The sequence below is a fragment of the Odocoileus virginianus genome, chromosome 15 (assembly GCF_023699985.2).
Source record: "Odocoileus virginianus isolate 20LAN1187 ecotype Illinois chromosome 15, Ovbor_1.2, whole genome shotgun sequence".
In the NCBI taxonomy this organism is placed as follows: Eukaryota; Metazoa; Chordata; class Mammalia; order Artiodactyla; family Cervidae; genus Odocoileus; species Odocoileus virginianus.
Window position 1 is genome coordinate 27,074,477 of NC_069688.1, and position 19,844 is coordinate 27,094,320.

The following is a 19,844-nucleotide window of genomic DNA, read 5'->3' on the forward strand; positions in this document are numbered from 1 at the left end:
GAGTTTTTAGGCTTCCTGGCCCAAGAGTCCGGGGGGCTGCCTGGAGGCAGCCCTGTCCAGGGGAGAAGACAGAGTTTTGGAATCAGACTCACTCAGTTGAAATCCTACTACCCTTTTGCCACTCTGTGCCTTTGGTCAAAAATTACTTAAAACATCTAAGTTTGTGATCTCATCCCTTCCATAAAAGCAATGGTTTTTCTGTGACCAATTCACTGTGAAGATTAAGGAACTGCATGTAACATGCTTAGCACATAACAGGTTTCCAACAATTGCTCACTTATTATTTTGAAACTTGAGTATCTTCTAGTATTTTCTCTATATTCCTGTTCGCTAAGAAACTTTATACAATGAGTCACTGAGATGAGGTAGAGGTGGGAGGGGCTTCAAAAGAAATGGGAGGGGCTAGAAGAGTTGTTGAAAGGTGTGGATTCTCTTTCAGAATTTGGTCTTTTTCTCCAAGTATAAAATAAGAATGGGTTAACGTTCTTTTTTTTCCTTAAAGGATGAAAGTAAAGTGGAACTCAAAATGTTACCTAGGACTACAGAAAATGTTTTTCATTCCATTACTTTAGACCAGTTAGCTTAATATTTATTTTGTTTGGTGGTATATTCTTCATTTTATGTGCTAAACATTTTACTAAAAATAGTGATGCATGATTATTTAATGTGTTAACAGATCAATGGGAGGAGTTGAGATGTGTAAGTTTTATAAGCCAATACTATCTTCGAGTATACTTGGCAATTTAAATATCCACTCATTATTTAAAAAAATTCAAGCTTCCATTGACCAAGTGCCAAATGCTTCCTAACTTACTGATAAGAATATAAAAAGCACATGGCCACTGCAATAATCAAGTGCAGATTAGATTAGATTTATTCACAAGTCCCAGCACACTTAAACTTAGAATTCTGTTTATGCATCTCGACTGCTTTAAAAAATTAAAACTTCTAGATCTTTCCCTGATCATTATATTTGTATGGATTATAGGGTTTTTTGAAAATATTATTCCAATTTGCGGGGGATGAGGAGAGTGGGAATCAAGATTTGCCATATGAGAACTTGATGATTTTTGAACTAAGATTAAATGCCTGAATGTTATCAGTTAACTTGAAGAATAAATATTATTAAAATAAGGGAAGGGAAAAAGAAGTAATGAGACTGATAAGCTTATGAGTAGATGTGGCAAGGCAAGGCAAGAGAGAGTGGTAAGGACTTTCACTCTCATAATTAAAAGTAGGAACCTAAAAATTTAGGTTTAAGCTTTGCCTTTGGAGATATAACCATTAGGGTTGGTGTAAGAGAAAAGGTGGTTAGCAAAACTCAAGTCAAATGAGAAAAAAATGAACATGAGAAATAATTACAGTATCAAAAGGAAAGTCACTTTTAGTGTTAAAGATGGAGAAGCGCTATACAGTCAGCAAAAACAAGACAAGGAGCTGACTGTGGCTCAAATCATGAATTCCTTATTGTGAAATTCAGACTTAAATTGAAGAAAGTAGAGAAAACCACTAGACCATTCATGTGTGACCTAAATCAAATCCCTTATGATTATACAGTGGAAGTGACAAATAGATTCAAAGGATTAGATCTGATAGACTGGCTGAAGAACTATGGACAGAGGTTTGTGACATCGTACAGGAGGCAGTGATCAAGACCAGCCCCAAGATAAAGAAATGCAAAAAGGAAAAATGGTTGTCTGAGGAGGCCTTACAAATAGCTCAGAAAAGAAGAGAAGCTAAAGTCAAAGGAGAAAAGGAAAGAAATACCCATTTGAATGCAGAGTTCCAAAGAATAGCAAGGAGAGATAAGAAAGCCTTCCTCAGTGATCAAAGCAAAGAAATAAAGGAAAACAATAGAATGGGAAAGACTAGAGATCTCTTCAAGAAAATTAGAGATACCAAGGGAACATTTCATGCAAAGATGGGCACAATAAAGGACAGAAATGGTATGGACCTAACAGAAACAGAAGATATTAAGAACAAGTGGCAAGAATACACAGAAGAACTACACAAAAAAGATCTTCATGACCCAGATAATCACCATGATGTGATCACTCACCTAGAGCCAGACATCCTGGAATGTGAAGTCAAGTAGGCCTTAGGAAGCATCACTACGAACAAAGCTAGTGGAGGTGATGGAATTCCAGTTGAGCTATTTCAAATCCTCAAAGATGATGCTGTAAAAGTGCTGCACTCAATATGCCAGCAAATCTGGAAAACTCAGCAGTGGCCACAAGACTGAAAAAGGTCAGTTTTCATTCCAATCCCTAAGAAAGGCAATGCCGAAGAATGTTCAAACTACTGCACAGTTGCACTCTTCTCACATGCTAGCAAAATAATCCTCAAAATTCCCCAAACCAGATTTCAATAGTATGTGAACTGTGAACTTCCAGATGTTCAAGCTGGTTTTAGAAAAGGCAGAGGAACCAGAGATCAAATTGCCAACATACACTGGATCATCAAAAAAGCAAGAGAGTTCCAGAAAAATATCTACTTTTGCTTTATTGATTACACCAAAGAGTTTGACTGTGTGGATCACAACAACCTGGAAAATTCTTGGAGAGACGGGAATACCAGACCACCTTACCTCCCTCCTAAGAAATCTGTGTACAGGTCAAGAAACAACAGTTAGAACTGGACATGTAACAACAGACTAGTTTCAAATCGGGAAAGGAGTACGTCAAGGCTGTATATTGTCATCCTGCTTATTTAACTTACATGCAGAGTACATCATGTGAAATGCTGAGCTGGGTGAAGCACAAGCTGGAATCAAGATTGCTGGGAGAAATATCAATAACCTCAGATACGCAGATGATACCACCCTTATGGCATAAAGCAAAGAGGAACTAAAGAGTGTCTTGATGAAAGTGAAAGAGGAGAGTGAAAAAGTTGGCTTAAAACTCAACATTCAGAAAACTAAGATCATGCCATCCGGTCCTATCATTTCATGGTAAATAGATGGGTAAACAATGTAAAAAGTGACAGTCTTTATTTTGGGGGGTTCCAAAATCACTGTAGATGGTGACTGCATCCATGAAATTAAAAGATGCTTGCTCTTTGGAAGAAAAGCTATGACCAACCTAGGCAACATATTAAAAAGCAGAGACATTACTTTACCAAAAAGGTCTGTCTAGACAAAGCTATGGTTTTTCCAGTCGTCAGGTATGGATGTGAGAGTTAGACTATAAAGAAAGCTGAGCACCAAAGAATTGATGCTTTTGAACTGTGGTGTTGGAAAAGACTCTTAAAGTCTCTTAGACTCCAAGGAGATCCACCCAGTCCATCCTAAATGAAATCAGTCCTGAATATTCATTGGAAGGGCTTGATGCTGAAGCTGAAGCTCCAATACTTTGGCCACCTGATGTGAAGAAGTGACTCACTGGAAAAGACCCTGGTGCTGGGAAATACTGAAGGCGGGAGGAGAAGGGGACGACAGAGGATGAGATAGTTGGATGGCATCACCGACTAGATGGACATGAGTTTGGAAAAGGCTCTGGGAGTTGGTGAAGAACAGGAAATCCTGGTGTGCTGCAGTCCATGGGGTTGCAAAGAGTTGGACATGACTGAGCAACTGAACTGAACTGACGTCATTTTGGTTAAGAGAGCTTTTGTTGTTGTTTACTGGTCCAACTCTTTGTGACCCCACAGATTGTAGCCTACGAGGCTTCCCTGGCCTTGGCTATCTCCTAGAGTTTGCTCAGATTCATGGACATTGAGTCGGTGATGCTATCTAACCACCTCATCCTCTGCTGCCCTCTTTTCATTTTGCCTTCAGTCTTTGTCCCAGCATCAGGGTCTTTCCCAATGAGTTGGCTCTTCGCATCAGGAGGCTAAAGTGTTAGAGTTTCAGATTCTTGAATAAAACTATATGGATTCAAATCATAGCTCCACCACTTGCTTGGGGCATCCTAACATGTATAAAGGGCATCAGTCAGCCTTAGATACTGTAAAATGTTAGTGGTGGTGATGGTGGTTGTAATACACTATACAATCTGACTGTTGATATTATAATCAATATACTATTCCTCAGAAAATGCAGTAATTACTCCTACCTTGTGTTAATAAAAATAATTTGATCCCATTTTCAAATATGTGATCATCACCAAATGGACAGAATAGAGTAAAATACTAGATGAATTGTCAGTGATATTATTCTTAAATAGTATTAAGTAAGAAAGGTCAGGTGCTGAAGAACACCAATTAGTAATCTAATTAAATCGCCAGGAAAAGAGACAGATCGTGTTAACAGCAGTCAGATTTGTTATTACAGAGCAATTATTAAAGTGAAATATCGAAAGATGCTATGTATCATTACTAAGCTTTAAACATGTCATTTTACACAGGCAGAAAAGTATAGATTAATCAGTTCATTTGATAAGTTAAAAGCGCCTTTATTAAAATATTTATATCATTTGTATAAAGAAGGCAGCACTGTTGAGGATATGAAAAGAATTATGTGGCATACTGCACTGTGAAAGACGTGAAAAGTGTTACTTGAACAGTCGTGTCCAACTCTTTGCGACGCTATGGACTGTAGCCCACCAGGCTTCTCTGTCCATGGGATTCTCCAGGCAAGAATGCTGGAGTGGATAGCTATTCCCTTCTCCAGGGGACCTTCCCAATCCAGGGATCAAACCCCAGTCTCCCACATTACAGGCAGATTCTTTACCATCTGAGCCACGGGGGACGCCCCAAGAATGCTGGAGTGGGGAGCCGTTCACTGTATTCCCTTATAAACTTATTCGCATAAGCCATTCTCTTCAGAACAGTATCCATATGCCACGTAATTTAATTGTGAGATTAAGTAACAGATTTCGGTTTTGACATTTTATACTTTCCTTGAAGGACTTCCCAGGTGGCTCAATGGTAAAGGATCCACCTGCCAATGCAGGAGATGAGTTTGATCTCTGGATCAGGAAGACCTCCTGGAGGAGGAAATGGCAACTATTCCAGTATCCTTGCCTGGAAAATCCCATGGACAGAGGAGTATGGTGGGCTGCAACCCCAGTGGCAGCAAAGAGACACAACAGCAGCTAAACACACACACACACATTTCCTTAAATCACTATCAAATGAAAGGATTTCTATGTGGCAGCAAACTATTATTTGGTTACAGTATATACTTAAGGAATGTAAATATTTTATGAAATATCAGAGTTTTCATAGGACTAGTGAAAATTTCTTTCTTAACCTACCTCCTCCCTTCAACTCCCCCAAACCCTCATACTCTTAGTTTGCTGGCTTTCATGAAGATAGGAAAACCTTCATAGACTCCTACATACTGTGGTAATGGACATATCCAAAATTTCACAGACATTTTTACCAGGCAGACCTGGGTTTTATTTCAAGCTCTGTCAGTTTCGAACTTGGGGACCCAGAGCAAGTGACCTTAACCTCTTTGAGCCTCTAGATTCATGATTTGTAAAATAAAGATTAATCACTGCCTCCTGATTTTATTGTTAAGGTTCAGTTCAGTTCAGTCACTCAGTCATGTTTGACTCTCTGCAAACCCATGGACTACAGCACGCCAGGCCTGCCTGCCCATCACCAACTCCTGGAGTCTATTCAGACTCATGTCCATTGAGTCAGTGATGCCATCCAACCTCTCATCCTCTGTCGTCCCCGTCTCCTCCTGCCTTTAATATTTCCCAGCATCAGAGTCTTTTCAAATGAGTTGGCTGTTCTCATCACATGGCCAAAGTACTGGAGTTTCAGCTTCAACATCAGTCCTTCCAAAGAATATTCAGGACTGATTTCCTTTAGGATTGACTGGTTGGATCTCCTTGCAGTCCAAGGGACTCTCAAGAGTCTTCTCCAATACCACAGTTCAAAAGCACCAATTCTTTCGTGCTCAGCTTTCTCTAGAGTCCAACTCTCAGATCCATACATGACTACTGGAAAAACCATAGCCTGGACTAGATGGACCTTTGTTGGCAAAGTAACATCTCTGCTTTTTAATATGTTGTCTAGGTTGGTCATAACTTTTCTCCCAAGGAGTAAGTGTCTTTTAATTTCATGGCTGCAGTTACCATCTACAGTGATTCTGGAGCCCAAAAATATAGTCTGCCACTGTTTCCACTGTTTCTCCTATTTGCCATGAAGTGATGGGACTGGATGCCATGATCTTAGTTTTCTGAATGTTGAGTTTTAAGCCAACTTTTTCACTCTCCTCTTTCACTTTCATCAAGAGCCTTTTTAGTTCTTCTTCACTTTCTGCCATAAGGGTCGTGTCATCTGTATATCTGAGGTTATTGATATTTCTCCTGGCAATCTTGATTCCAGCTTGTGGCCCATCCAGCCCAGCGTTTCTCATGATGTACTCTGCATATAAGTTAAATAAGCATGGTGACAATATATAGCCTTGACATACTCCTTTTCCTATTTGGAACCAGTCTGTTGTTCTATGTCCAGTTCTAACTGTTACTTCCTGACCTGCATACAGATTTCTCAAGAGGCAGGTCAGGTGGTCTGGTATTCCCATCTCTTTCAGAATGTTCCACAGTTTATTGTGATTCACACAGTCAAAGGCTTTGGCATGGTCAATAAAACAGAAATAGATGTTTTTCTGGAACTCCTTTGCTTTTTTGATGATCCAGCAGATGTTGGCAATTTGATCTCTGGTTCTTCTGCCTTTTCTAAAACCAGCTTGAACACGGGGAAGTTCATGGTCACATACCGTTGAAGCCTAGCTTGGAGAATTTTAAGGATTTCTTTGCTAGCATGTGAGATGAGTGCAATTGTGTAGAAGTTTGGGCATTCTTTGGCATTGCCTTTCTTAGGGATTGGAATGAAAACTGACCTTTTCCAGTCCTGTGGCCACTGGTGAGTTTTCTAAATTGTTGGCATATTGAGTGCAGCACTTTCACAGCATCATCTTTGAGGATTTGAAATAGCTCAACTGGAATTCCATCACCTCCACTAGCTTACATGAAGGTACTTTTACACAAATAGTTTACCACAGTACCTGGTAGAGATGGAAACTTAATAAGTTTGTTGTTGTTTTCTTTTTATTATCATAAATCTTTGAAGAGTAGCAATCCTTTGATCAAATTTACTTAGATACTGTTGTTGTTCAGTCACTACTGATGTCTATTTGAACAAATCGTTTGATATACTGGTGTGTATGTGTGTACAATGGTAAGATTATTTGGTAAAACAGGATTGTTTTTCTCTAGAAAAGAGGGGAAGAAATGATTTTAAACACAACATTTATATGTATATATGGTGGTGAGGGTTTAGTTACTCAGTCGTGTCCAACTGTTTGGGACCCCAAGGACTATAGCCCGTCAGGTTCCCCTGTGCATGGGATTTCCCAGGCAGGAATATTTGAGTGGGTTGCCATTTCCTTCTCCATATGTATATATAAGAGGACTTACTTGTTTTTGGTATATTTGAGAAGGCTTTGAATTTATAGAGTCGTGAGGTTCCTGGGAAGCTTTCATAAAATTTCCATCTTGAGATTCATCTGTTTCAGGATATAGGGTATAGTTTAATATTTTGAATAAAGGTGTCCTAGGTGATGCAAAGAGCCAACTCATTGGAAAAGACCCTAAAGCTGGGAAACACTGGGAGCAGGAGGAGAAGGGGTAATGGAGGATGAGATGGTTGGATGGCATCATGGACTCAATGGAGGTGACTTAGAGCAAACTCTGGGATATAGTGAAGGACAGGGAAGCCTGGCTTGCTGCAGTCGGTGAGATCACAAAGAGTCAGACATGACGTAGCAACTGAACAACAAGGTGACTTTGATATTCTTCACTCTCTCCTTGATTGAGAATATGTTAAAATGAAATTTCTTAAGGAACTCACAATTTATTGTGTAAACAGACATGGATCACATAATGGATTGCATTATTGCAATGTATCAGAAGTGCTGAGATGTATAAAAGCTCATTGTTATGCAAGCAAAGAGGAAGTGACCCTTGCTTTGGGTTTTGAGGGATGAATGAGAGTTCAACAGAAGAACAAAAAAAACATTCAAAAAATAAAACAAACGATATTGATCAAGGTATAACGAAGCAGGAAGTTGCCAGGAGTAAAAAGTGGGCTTCTTGAGTGATCTATTGATTAGACATCAATGCTGTGATCTATCTGGAAGTTATTCCTCAATTTATGAGCAAAAACTGATGACAAATTCTTTTTTCTCAAGACTGACTTAAGATATAGTTACAAGATAATTGTTTTTTGTAGTTGTTGTTGTTATTGTTGGGAATGGGTACTGTGTATTTATTATGATTGTATTGTTTTTAAACAGTTTACCAATAAAGGCCAAAGATTTTGTATGTAGCAAGAGAAACAATTAGTAAATGTAATAACAGTGCTTTGTTATGCACTTCTATTTTTAAGGTTAATTATTTGTCTAATTAAAACCTTCAGAATCAACCGCAGATGCTATTGCCTAGAAATATTAGATAAACTCAAGTCTCTTTGGCAGTGTAAGAATTGTATAACAACTTTTTTATCCTCTCAATAAGATATGAGCTTTTCTTACTTTGAAGTCCATATCACATTTTACCTTTTTTGTGTGTTATTTTCTCTTACAGTTGCTGATTATTTATGTAATTATTTCTGCATATCACATTTTACCTTTTTTGTGTGTTATTTTCTCTTACAGTTGCTGATTATTTATATAATTATTTCTGCATTTTACAAATGAGGAAATTAGGGCTTAGAGAGGTTAAGTAATATACTTGAGGGTTCCCTTACCCAGAAATGCTAGAACACTGATTTTTACTCAAGCAATTCTGTTTTCTTGAAAGATAGTTCTTGAGATATTATGAGAGATTAGACTGGGAAGACATGGAATTCCAGGCAGGGAAATGGTTGTGGAGGCTAGTGAAATGATCAGGAAAGATACAAGGACAGAGAAATAGAAAAAACAGACATGAAAGATACATTGTAAAATGAAATGAATAGCAAGTGTTGAATTGATATAGAGAAAAAATAAGGTGTTGAAGGTGATTCCTGAAGTCTTGTTTATCATAGTTTCTCCTACAACAGGGAACTTGAAGAGCAGAGTTAGATGGAACTTAGGACTTGGGTGTGAATTTAGCAAACCAGGATGTTGTCAACACTTCTGCTCTGGGGCTCACATAATAGATCAGAATAAAGATGTGGATTTATTGATGACTTGAACTTATTCTTCAGTTTTCTGCAAGTATTTGTTTTCTGATTTGGTCTCTCACATCATCTCTCCTATGTTGTGTTAGTTGCTCAATTGTGTCCAACTCTTTGTGACCCCATGGACTGTAGCCTGCCAGGCCCCTCTGACCATGGAATTGCTCAGGCAAGAATACTGGAGTGGGTTCCCATGCCCTTTTCCAGGGGATTGTCCAGACCCAGGGATTGAACCCAGCTCTCCTGCATTGCAGGCAGATTCTTTCCCATCTGAGCTACCAGGGAATTGAGGGGTTTTCTTTCTTTTATTTTATGCTTTTGATAGAGAAATAAAACTATGCTCCCAGTTTTATGCAGTGTGCATTGTCATTATAACATGTAGGCTTGGCCAAATAACCAAGTGTGAAAAATCTGAATGACCCTTTCCTGTTGCCATATTTTATTCTCTATGATTGTATTTGTTGTGTGTGGCTGATCATGAGAATGAGATCTAGCCTTACTATTCTTTGGACTCATTTTTGGCCAGCCACTAGGGTGTAAGGTGTGCCATAGAGTTCTACCTGGTGCTTATCTCTTTGAAAGTCAAATTTGGGGTTCTGTGGTATTGACTGACACTGCAGAGCTGACCATGGTGTGCTGACCACCTTTCATTCTGATGTCTTCTGCAGAAACTGCCTCTTTGGGAGCCAGGACCTGTGAGGATGATCTTACAGAGCAGCAGCTGAGAGCAACCTCAGGTAATTTGTCTTACTCTTGTCTGTTCTAAATGAGTTACATTTGTTACTCTCACAATCTATGAAATAAACTCTCTGGAACTGCCCTAGCTAGAACTGATCAAATCACTTACACAAATAATTTAAATCCTATATAGAAGATATCAATATTATATATAATAAATATAATAAAAAATTAAATATAGTCAAATTTGGATGCATATGTAAAGGAAATTCTCAGAGAACAAGTAACTTCTGCTGGATAATTTCTCACATCTACATTTATACACAGTGAATTTTTTACATAAATGAATGGTTTTATACAACGTGAAAGTCAATAAGCTGGGTATTGTTTCTCCCCCAAGTCAAACAACCTGGATGCTGCAGTTAGTTTTGGTAATGAGTTGATTGGATTTTTACAACTGTGTCAACACAATCACTGGCTCCTATGATTTGCATGCTTATGTGTGTGTTAAAAAATGAGGGCTATGCCTTCTTAGCTGCATTATATCACATAGTTTAAGAGGAATTTCACCCATGTTGTTATAATACACCTCACTTATTTCTGCTATATAATGATCCCAGTTTCCAGGTTTATACAATTGGAATAATAATGTCAATATGAAACAAAAAATGATTTTAAAAACTCCCTCACATTTATAATGGGGTTTTGAAATATGTTTTAAAATTGCAAGTGAAACCATCCCTCCAATATAGAGTCAGGACTTCCCTCTTTAAAAGTTCTTAAAAGTAAAGTTTACCTTTACCTATGCCTGTCTCATGAATATCTTTTTATTTATAAATAATTATTTATTTTTTTATCTTATGTTACTTTTCCATAGAAAACTAGAGAACATATTTACAATAAATTAGCATAAACTCAGTTCATCTTCCTCACTTCAAGCCAATAAAAAAACTGCATTAATGACTAGGTTGAAAATAATAGGGCAAAAGTCAAAACTATGAGAAATATATCAAACTAAAAAGAGACCACTACCTGTCAATATATTTATTTTATAAACAAAGACATCAAAATTTATATCTTCAACCTCTCTGAGAAGCTTTATATTTAGATACTCCCATGCCTTCTGGATATTTTCATGGAGATGTTCTACAAAGAAGTCAAATATAACAAATTTCAAATTGAGCTCTTCTCTGCAAAACCATTTCTTCTCCTCTTTGATCTTAATTGATTACATCATACCATAGTCCTCATTACCCCAAGTAAGAAAACTCAGAATCATTAATTTACTCAAAATTGCCATGAGCTGTTGGACATAAGTTTTGAGTAAGGCTGATTAGTTCTCTCATTTTTAGATGTTGCATGTGTATGTGCCAAGTCACTTCAGCCGTGTCTGACTCTTTGCAACTTTATGGACTATAGCCCTCTAGGCTCCTCTGTCCATGAGATTCTCCAGGCAAGAATACTGGAGTGGGTGGCCATTCCCTTCTCCAGGGGATCTTCCCAACCCAGAGGTGGAACCTGAGTCTCTCATGTCTCCTGCATTGGCAGATGAGTTCTTTATCACTAGGGCCACAATGGGAAGCCCTTTTATTTATTTATTTTTTTTTTTAAATTTTTATTAGTTGGAGGCTAATTACTTTACATCATTACAGTAGTTTTTGTTATACATTGATATGAATTTAGATGTTATTTCTATACAAATAACTTACAAATTAGTTACTTTCAGATTTCAACAAATATGATGAAGGAAGTAGAGCAGAGGTTTTCAAAGTGTAGGCCCCTTACAGACAGCATCAGCACAATCCAGGAACTGGAAAGAATGCAGATTCTTAGGCCTATCTCAGACTTACTGTATCAGAAGCACTAAAGATGGGGCCCGGCAGTCTAGGGTTTAACATGCCCTCCAGGTGACAGTGATTCCCACTAAAGTCTGAGGCCCCCACCTGTGTGACTGGTAAGGCGCTATATTAGAAACAGTGGCCTGAGAAGTTCTCTAAGGAAATGACAGGTGAGTTGAGTACAAAATAAGAAGGAGCAAATTAGGGGAAAGACATTACAGACAGAAGGAAGAGGTTGGTCATATTCTGCGAAGAGAAAGAAGGGTAGTGTGGAGAGAGATGAGTAAAGAGGAGAGCAAGGTAAGGTGAAGTCATAAAGATAGACAGAGGCCTGATCAGTTCAACCGCAGTGAAGAGTTCCTGTGTTATTTTAAACAAAATAGGAAGCCATGGCAGGGCTCAAACAGTAGAATGGCTCGATTTTATTAAGGTATGCTGAATAAATTGTGGGAAAGCAAGAGCAAGTCTCTCCCAGTAATGAGACCATTGCAAGATACAGGTAAGCAGCTAACAGTACTGGCAATGAAAATGAAAAGAAATAGATGGATTTACTGTATATAAGATATACTGGAATTGGAATTAAAAGGACTTGCTGATAGATTGGTGTGCATATAAGAAGGAGAAAGAAGTCAGTGATGAGCCTTGCTTTTGGTGAATGGTGGTACCATTCACTGAGATGGTGGAGACTGGGGAGAAACAGTGTGTTGAAGGGTGATTAAGAGCTCTGATTTGATATATTAAGTTTGATATGCCTTTCAGACATCCAAATGGAGATGCAAAATTTAAACCAGTGGACCTGGATGAAGTCATCTAGGGAGATTGTTACTTTTCCTAAAATCAAACATTCTTTCTGAATAAGAAAATAGGACTTAGGACCAATGCTGGAGACATTCCAAAATTTAGATTTTTAATGGAGGAGTCCCCAGCAAAGGGGGATAAGAAAGAACTTTCAGAGAGATAGGGCATCACAATAATCTGGTGCAATGAAATTCAAGAAAGGGAGTTTTTCAAGGAGAAAAGAGTAGTAACTAACATCTTCTGAGCAAAGTCAAGTAAGATGCAAAGTAGCCATTGAATTTCACAGGATGGAAGCCATCGGTGGCTTTGAGAAGAGCAATAGATGTGGAGCCAGGCCGGTGATGGTTGAATAATGAATGTGACTGAGTAGAGAGAGAAAATTTAAACCAAACCAAAACAACCCAAACCAGACCAAAACCAAACGAAATCAAACAAATGTTCCTTTTAGGTTTAATTGAACGGGAATAGAGGAAGGAAATAGAGTCTAGACTCCTCTTTTTCTTTTCCCAATTTTGCTTCCTAAATGGAACTCAGTGTTCCAGGTAACAAGTTCTGCCTGCCTTCTATAATTCCAGCCCTGGGGGTTGGTGCTTCTGGAACACTGACAAATAAGACAATCACTGTTTTCAGTAAATGTGTACCTATTAGGGCAAGTAGGTAATACTGATTTCCACAAGCTAACTAAGTTGTTTTACACTAATGCACAAGAAAAAGAAAAAAAAAAACCCAAAAACGTATCCAGCAACACTAATCTTAGTTCAGCATTCATGGAAGACTTTTTGGTGGAGAAGGAAATGGCAATCCACTCCAGTATCCTTGCCTGGAGAATCCCATGGATGGAGGAGCCTGGTAGGCTACAGTCCATGGGATCACAAAGAGTCAGACATGACTGAGCAACTTCCCTTTCCCTTTTGGAGAAAGAAGCAATTAAAAGAGAGGGGGGTACATATGTAGACCTATGTTAATTCATGTTGATGCATGACAAAATTCAAACCACTCTTGTGAAGCAATCATCAATCAATTAAAAATAACTAAATTGGTGGCTCAGAAGGTAAAGCATCTGCCTGCAATGCAGGAGACCTGAGTTCAATCCCTGGGTCAGGAAGATCCCCTGGAGAAGGAAATGGCGACCCACTCCAGTACTCTTGCCTGGAAAATTCCATGGGCGGAGGAGCATGGTGGGCTACAGTCCATGGGGTCACAAAGAGTAGGACGCGACTGAGCGACTTCACTTTCACTTTCTCTCTAATATAAAAAGCAATTAAGAGTAATAATACAGCTAGCATTTTTAATACTTATTTTGCATTAAGCTCTGTGCTAATTTTTATACATTATAACAAATCTATGAAGTAAGTAGCATTAGCTCCATTTTTACATATGGTAAAAATGATATTTGCCAAGCTAAACTTAAAGGAAAGATGGGAGTTAAATACAGTGAAGAAAAGTAATTCTAGAAAAGACAACGGAACAGTGTTTCTTATAGGAAGGAGGTAGGCATCGATGACTTGTGTGTTCATGAAATGTGGTCTTGTACTGAGAGCATTAACATCATTTGGAACTTGGAGATGTAAATTCTCAGGCCTTACTCTACACTTCCAGAGTCAGAATTTGTAGAGAGAGAGCCCAGCAATCTGTGGTTTAACCAGTCTTCCAGGTGATTCTGGTGCCCTGAAATTTGAGACTGTTCTCAAGTTAAGTGCCAGGTAGGAAGTGAAGAAAAATGAAACTGTAGTGATAGACAGAGACTAGCTATTCTTGCCCTGTTCAGAAGATTGAGCTTTTTCTTTATGTAATGGCAGTCCCTAAAAGATGTTATGTAGAGAAGTCAGATTTAAGTAGGTCATACAAAGGATAGATTTTGAGGGAGTAGAGCTGAACAGGGAGACAAAGAAGGGGCACAAGAAGGAATTCTTGTAAGCCAAGTGTCTAGAATTGATGCTTCATGTCAAAAACTAAAGATGTTTCAGTTGCTATCCTTCGCTTCCTCTTTATATGGGCTTAAAAAGTATGCAGTGGTTTCCTTAGAAGACTCAGAGATTTCCCAAACTCAATTGTATAATAAAGCAATGGGAACAAAACTGACTGGTGTTTAGATCAGAGAGATAGCATGAAGCAGATTTGCTTTAGAGTTATATTATTTTATAGAATAAATTGATAGTGATTTTCCAATCTTTTTTTTTAATTCAAATGAAAATACTCTAAGCTCATCATTCAGAAACTTTTAAATATAGTTTACATATATGTGTAACTTACAAGATCATCATTTAGGCATGACAACAATGCAGTGCTTAGTCACTTAGTCGTGTCTGACTCTTCTCAACCCCATGGACCACCAGGCTCCTCTGTCCATGGGGATTCACCAGGTGAGAATGCTGGAGTGGGTTGCCATGCTCTCCTCCAGGGAATCTTCCCAACCCAGGGATCAAACCCAGGTCTCCCACATTGCAGGCAGATTCTTTACCATCTGAGCCACCAGGGAAGCCCAAGAATACTAGAGTGGGCAGCCTATCCTTTCTCCAGGGGATCTTCCCAACCCAGGAATCAAACCGGGGTCTCCTGCACTGCAGGCGGCTTCTTTACCTACTGAGCTACCTTTGCGACCCAGTGCACTGTAGCCCACCAGGCTCCTCTGTTCCATGGGATTCTCCAGCCAAGAATATTGGAGTGGGTTGCCATTTCCTTCTCCAGGGGATCTTCCCAACCCAGGGATTGAACCCAGGTCTCCTGCATTGCAGGCAGACTCTTTAACCTCTGAGCCACCAGGGAAGCCCATAACAATGCAAGGGGAAGTTAATTGTACCGTGCGGACACGACTGAGCGACTTGACTTCACTTCACTTCAAGACTATAATATTATTTTGTCTTCTTCCTATTATTTTGAAATGTTTTATCATTTATTTGAAAATCAGGAAGTTCTACTGGACCTAATGCACATTTGAATCATATCATAAAATTTAACTAGGAATACTATATTTTCCATGAGGCAAAATAATTGAAATATACACAGTGTGAATATAACTATTTTATGAAATGCTACACTTTCATTATTATTACATGTAATATATTGAAGAAATTTATTGATGAAAATGAAAACTGCTTTAGCATCTTTATTTTGGAATTTTCTGTAATTTCCCTCAGTTCTAAGACATCCCTTTAATACATTCCATGCTGTATACTTTTTTCCTTTTTTCATAAAATTCTCTTCCTTTTTTCATAAAATGTAAGCATCTTACATTTTACAGCATTTTACAGTTGAGGAAATGTGGTACTTGAAAATGAGAACGTAGCCAACTCTTGCCCTTCACCCTAAATCCAGCCTACAAGGTTTTCTAGGGGAAAGTGGTTTCTCCACCCTTAATACTCTGGACTCTAAAGTCTATTTATAAAACGAATGTCAAATTTATTTCAAAAACTCTCCTGAAGAACGAAAGTGACCTTTTTCTCCTGACTTGGAGGAAACTTTATGGCATACAGAAGTTACCCTTTGATTCTTTTTTGCCTGATTAAAAATTCGCCAAGTTCTATGGCTCCAAAGAGCCCTACCTGTAATAAACAGCTTTCGCCTTGGAAACCACAAAACAGGTCTGAATTGCTGGAGCATTAGAGCTAATTGCCTGCCTACTTCAAAGGAAGAACCAGAAAAGGGGGAGGGGGGCCCAAAGTCACAGAAGCCGAGGGAGTGCGGGCAAATCCACCCTGGAGGTTATGAGCTGTGGCTTGGAGGAGCCGGGCAAAGTTATGGCCTCAGAACTGCTGTTTGCGATTAAGTTGATGGGGAGCGTCTATCCCACAATCTCTCCCTGCTGCTGACACAGAGTCTTTGTTCACATTCAGATTTCTCAAACTGTTGCCAGGGTCAGGCTGGGGTCAGACACCACCGTGATGTATAGAAGAACTTGTCTGGGAATTTCTCTCACACTTAAGACACATACCAGAGGATCCTGCAGAAACCGTCTGATGAGACGCAGACCGTACTGGAGTTTCTCTATTCGTTCCTTCATAATTTTCGTTTTCTTCTTCTGAAGCGCAATGTTTTATGAACAGGAGTGGCGCTAGCCCTTACCATTTTATGTCCCCTCAAGATAAGGACGCTCAGTAGCACTCTGACGCTTCGTTTTCCAGCCTGGGGGGAAAGGTCTAGTAAATCTGCGCCCAGAAGTCTCACACCCCTTCCCTAGGACAAGTCTGAGAAGGAGTTGCCACGGGCTGTCGCGTAGGTCGCAGGCCGGACACTGGATGGTCGACTCACGTGTGTGGACTTGGGAGGGGAGAGGGGGGACACCACCTAATCCAGTGATGATTTCAGACTCCCAAGCAGAGCCAGGCCACGGTCCCCACCCAGCCTGGCCCCCTGCTGGAAGGAGGAGGCCTGGATTTGATCACCTCTTACCCCAGGAGGATGAAAGCAGGGTAGGGCCAGGAGAAGGGTTGATTCATCTTCAAGTATAATTTTCACGTCTATTTGCCTGAAAGGGAAGTTTCCCCCGAACCCTCCAATGACTGACCTCGCCCTGAAGACCTCCCCTGCATTTTGGTGCAACATCAAAATGTATCTATGGAGTCAGTAGATTTGCATGGTGCCTTTGAGGACTTCCGGTTGAAACAAACTCTGATTTCACATGTTTTAAACATCCTTGTTTTCAAACTTGGAGTCTTTCTTTGGAGTTTCTGCCATTGAGTTTCTGCCCAGAACCAACCCTCCTTCTGTTGTTTTCTGGTCTCATAGTGGTAGAGCATGGCTGGCAAGTGAAACACAAAACAGCAATTTTTTTTTTTCTTTTTGGTGCTCAGCTGCTACATATGACAGTGGATATTTCATTCTGCTGTCAGAACATTATTAAAAAAACATGGGGTGTGGAGAGGGCCACGATTTCCCCTTTCAATCACTATAGCATTTGCAATGAAAATTTTATGCAGTGTGTAATTTTCAGTTAATGCTTGACACTTAAAATGTCCAGAGTCGCGTTTTGTACGGTTCTTGAAGGGTTAATTGTATCATGTTCTCTGCATAAAAGCTCTGCTTATCAAAAGCAAATAGAAGAGTGTATGCAAATGGGTGTCAATGACCTTTTGCCTTTCCAGGGTTAATTTATATGGTCATTAAAGATTTTATGAAATTGAGGAGCCTGGTGCTTCAAATCCCATTTTACCTTCTTCTCCTAATTTATGTAATTCCTACCTGAACAAGGGAATAGGATTTTTATTTTTTGTGCCGCAATGAAAACAGCATGCCATGCTGTGGGGAGTTGCAAGTCTGGTTATCTGGCATTACTCAGATTGCTAAAAATTCATTAAAATGTGACATCAGCACAGTGAGAGACAAATGATCGCAGGATGAAAGAGAACAGTGGGCCTTTCACGGATTAGTGCTACACCGACCCAGCATAGAGGCTAACTGCATAAACAGATTAATCCACCAGCAGCGGCGTAGCTAAGATTTACAGAATAATTAAATAGGGTTGAGTTACTATGAGGATTTCCATGTAATCTAGCTGGTGTGAAACCCGTGAATGAGGTGTGGGGTGATGTGGTTGTCATAGAAGAAGTATACCTTCTTCTGTCCTATGCTCTGTAGAGCTCCCCCTATAGAAAAAAAAAAAAAATCCCAGGATAACTGAAGTTTTGTGATCTTACTCTGACAAATTCCAAAGGATTTCTCTGGGGTCTAAGGACTGAAAGTTGAGAGAAACACCTGTCTTTTATATTTAACCCATCATTATCACATTATATTATGAAGACATTTTTCTGAGAATTTGCTTCATTCTGCCGTTTATCCAAGTCCATGGAGAAGTGAGTTCATGTAGTTTCCAAGGCTCTACTATTGAAATTACAAAATCGCCTTGCATTCATTTTTAAATCTTTTCTAGCTCAAACCACATTTCTTTGAAAAGACTTTTTTTAATTTAGTACAGGCACATTTTCTCAGTGGAAATAAAAGAAGTGGCTTGAGATAAAAAACAAACCCTGTATTGGTAGAGCCAGCAGGTTCTAATAGTGACTTTTGAATAAATTCATGTTCTTTTTTGAGAAGGAATGTCTGCAAATGATTCCTAAGTAACAAAGTTTCTAAATGGTCACGTCCTTTATTTTCGGGTGTGTGTTTCTGGGGTTTTCCATCCTACTGACTGGTGTGTGTTTCCTAGCAGAAGAACAGAGTGAGGAGACAGAAGGAGCCGTTAAACCTATAGCTGGGGCTGAGGAGGACGAGAAAGACACAAGCGAGAGAGACAATAGTGAAGGCAAAAACTCTAATAAAGACTCTGGTAAGATGCTAGAATCTTTCACCTTTCCCTCCCCCGCCCCATCCCAGCGATCAACCCTCCCTTTGCTGACCCACCCCCAGCTTATTAAAAGCTTTTATTCATTTTAAACTGTCTGAACATTCCCACTACTATTCACTGCATGTGCATTTTGCATGTGATTTCTATCAGTAGCCTCCCATTGACCTATTTTTAATCATAACCATCTGACAGAATAGATGTGGATAAGTTGAAGAATATTGCAGGACGACCAGTGAGATTATTTTTTAATCAAATCAGTTTGTGTGCTTGTAATTTTTTAAGCGCCTTTCATTAATCTTAGCTATACTTATGATTCCTCTGATGGCATATTAATTTTTCATAAGCATGGGATTAGATATCACTTGAATTTTTTCATTCAGTCATATGCACCCCCGTCCCTCCCTAAACCACACAACCCTAAAAATAAATGTTATTTTTCCTTGCTTTCTGTTTTTTTTTTTTTCTTTTTTTTACAACTTACACTCAGGAATTTGCCCTTTTTAAGGGCATCTATTTGAGGCATTTCAAACAAAATCCAGTGAAAAAGTTTACAGATGATTCAGCCTAAGAAGAGGAAATATCATTGAGAAGGGATTAGGTGCTGGGTAATTTTGATCTTCTAGAATAGACAAATCCCAGTAATGAAAGCTACTGTCTTTGAAAACAAACCTTCGTGTCATGACATTTACTTGTGCACAAACAAACCCTAGGCCAGCATCTGGTGTGGATACCTAAGGCTTTTTCTGTGTTTGATTTGGCAAATATATGACTTCATCCATGCTTTGTATGTATGAGATGGAAATCTATGGTCGCAATGAATATTACATTGGCTACTTTTGCTGCACGCTATACCTATTTTTATTATGTTGGACTCATTGAAGCAGAAGAAGTGCTGAAACGGGTTCAAGCCTATTAGTTTCAGGTAGTCATCTATCTTTTCCTGGAATTCCAGTGACAGCCGCATCTAAAGAAGCTTGTTTTCACTCTGAAGACATTGAGTTGTGCAAAAAATATCATTTTCACGTGCAAGTTTATTTAAATCTGAATTATCCTGCATTTGTAATTCAGTCTTTGTAGATCTAAATTTTCCATTCCCTTTGCAAATTGTTTGAAGAGCCTCCCTGCTACCCATC

At 39.1% G+C, this 19,844-nt stretch overlaps 1 protein-coding gene across 4 annotated transcripts in view; it reads left to right on the forward strand.

Moving 5' to 3' along the window:
• The window catches only part of ZFHX4 (zinc finger homeobox 4), a 201,630-nt gene that overhangs the window by 156,147 nt on the left and 25,639 nt on the right, over positions 1-19,844 (forward strand). For 2 of the 4 annotated variants that reach the window (XM_070477195.1, XM_070477197.1), the window contains exons 5-6: positions 9,786-9,854; positions 18,574-18,693. In XM_070477195.1, the coding sequence (XP_070333296.1) occupies positions 9,786-9,854; positions 18,574-18,693 (189 nt within the window). The remainder of the gene's footprint in view (positions 1-9,785; positions 9,855-18,573; positions 18,694-19,844) is intronic. The other 2 variants (XM_070477196.1, XM_070477198.1) reach the window with 1 other exon arrangement.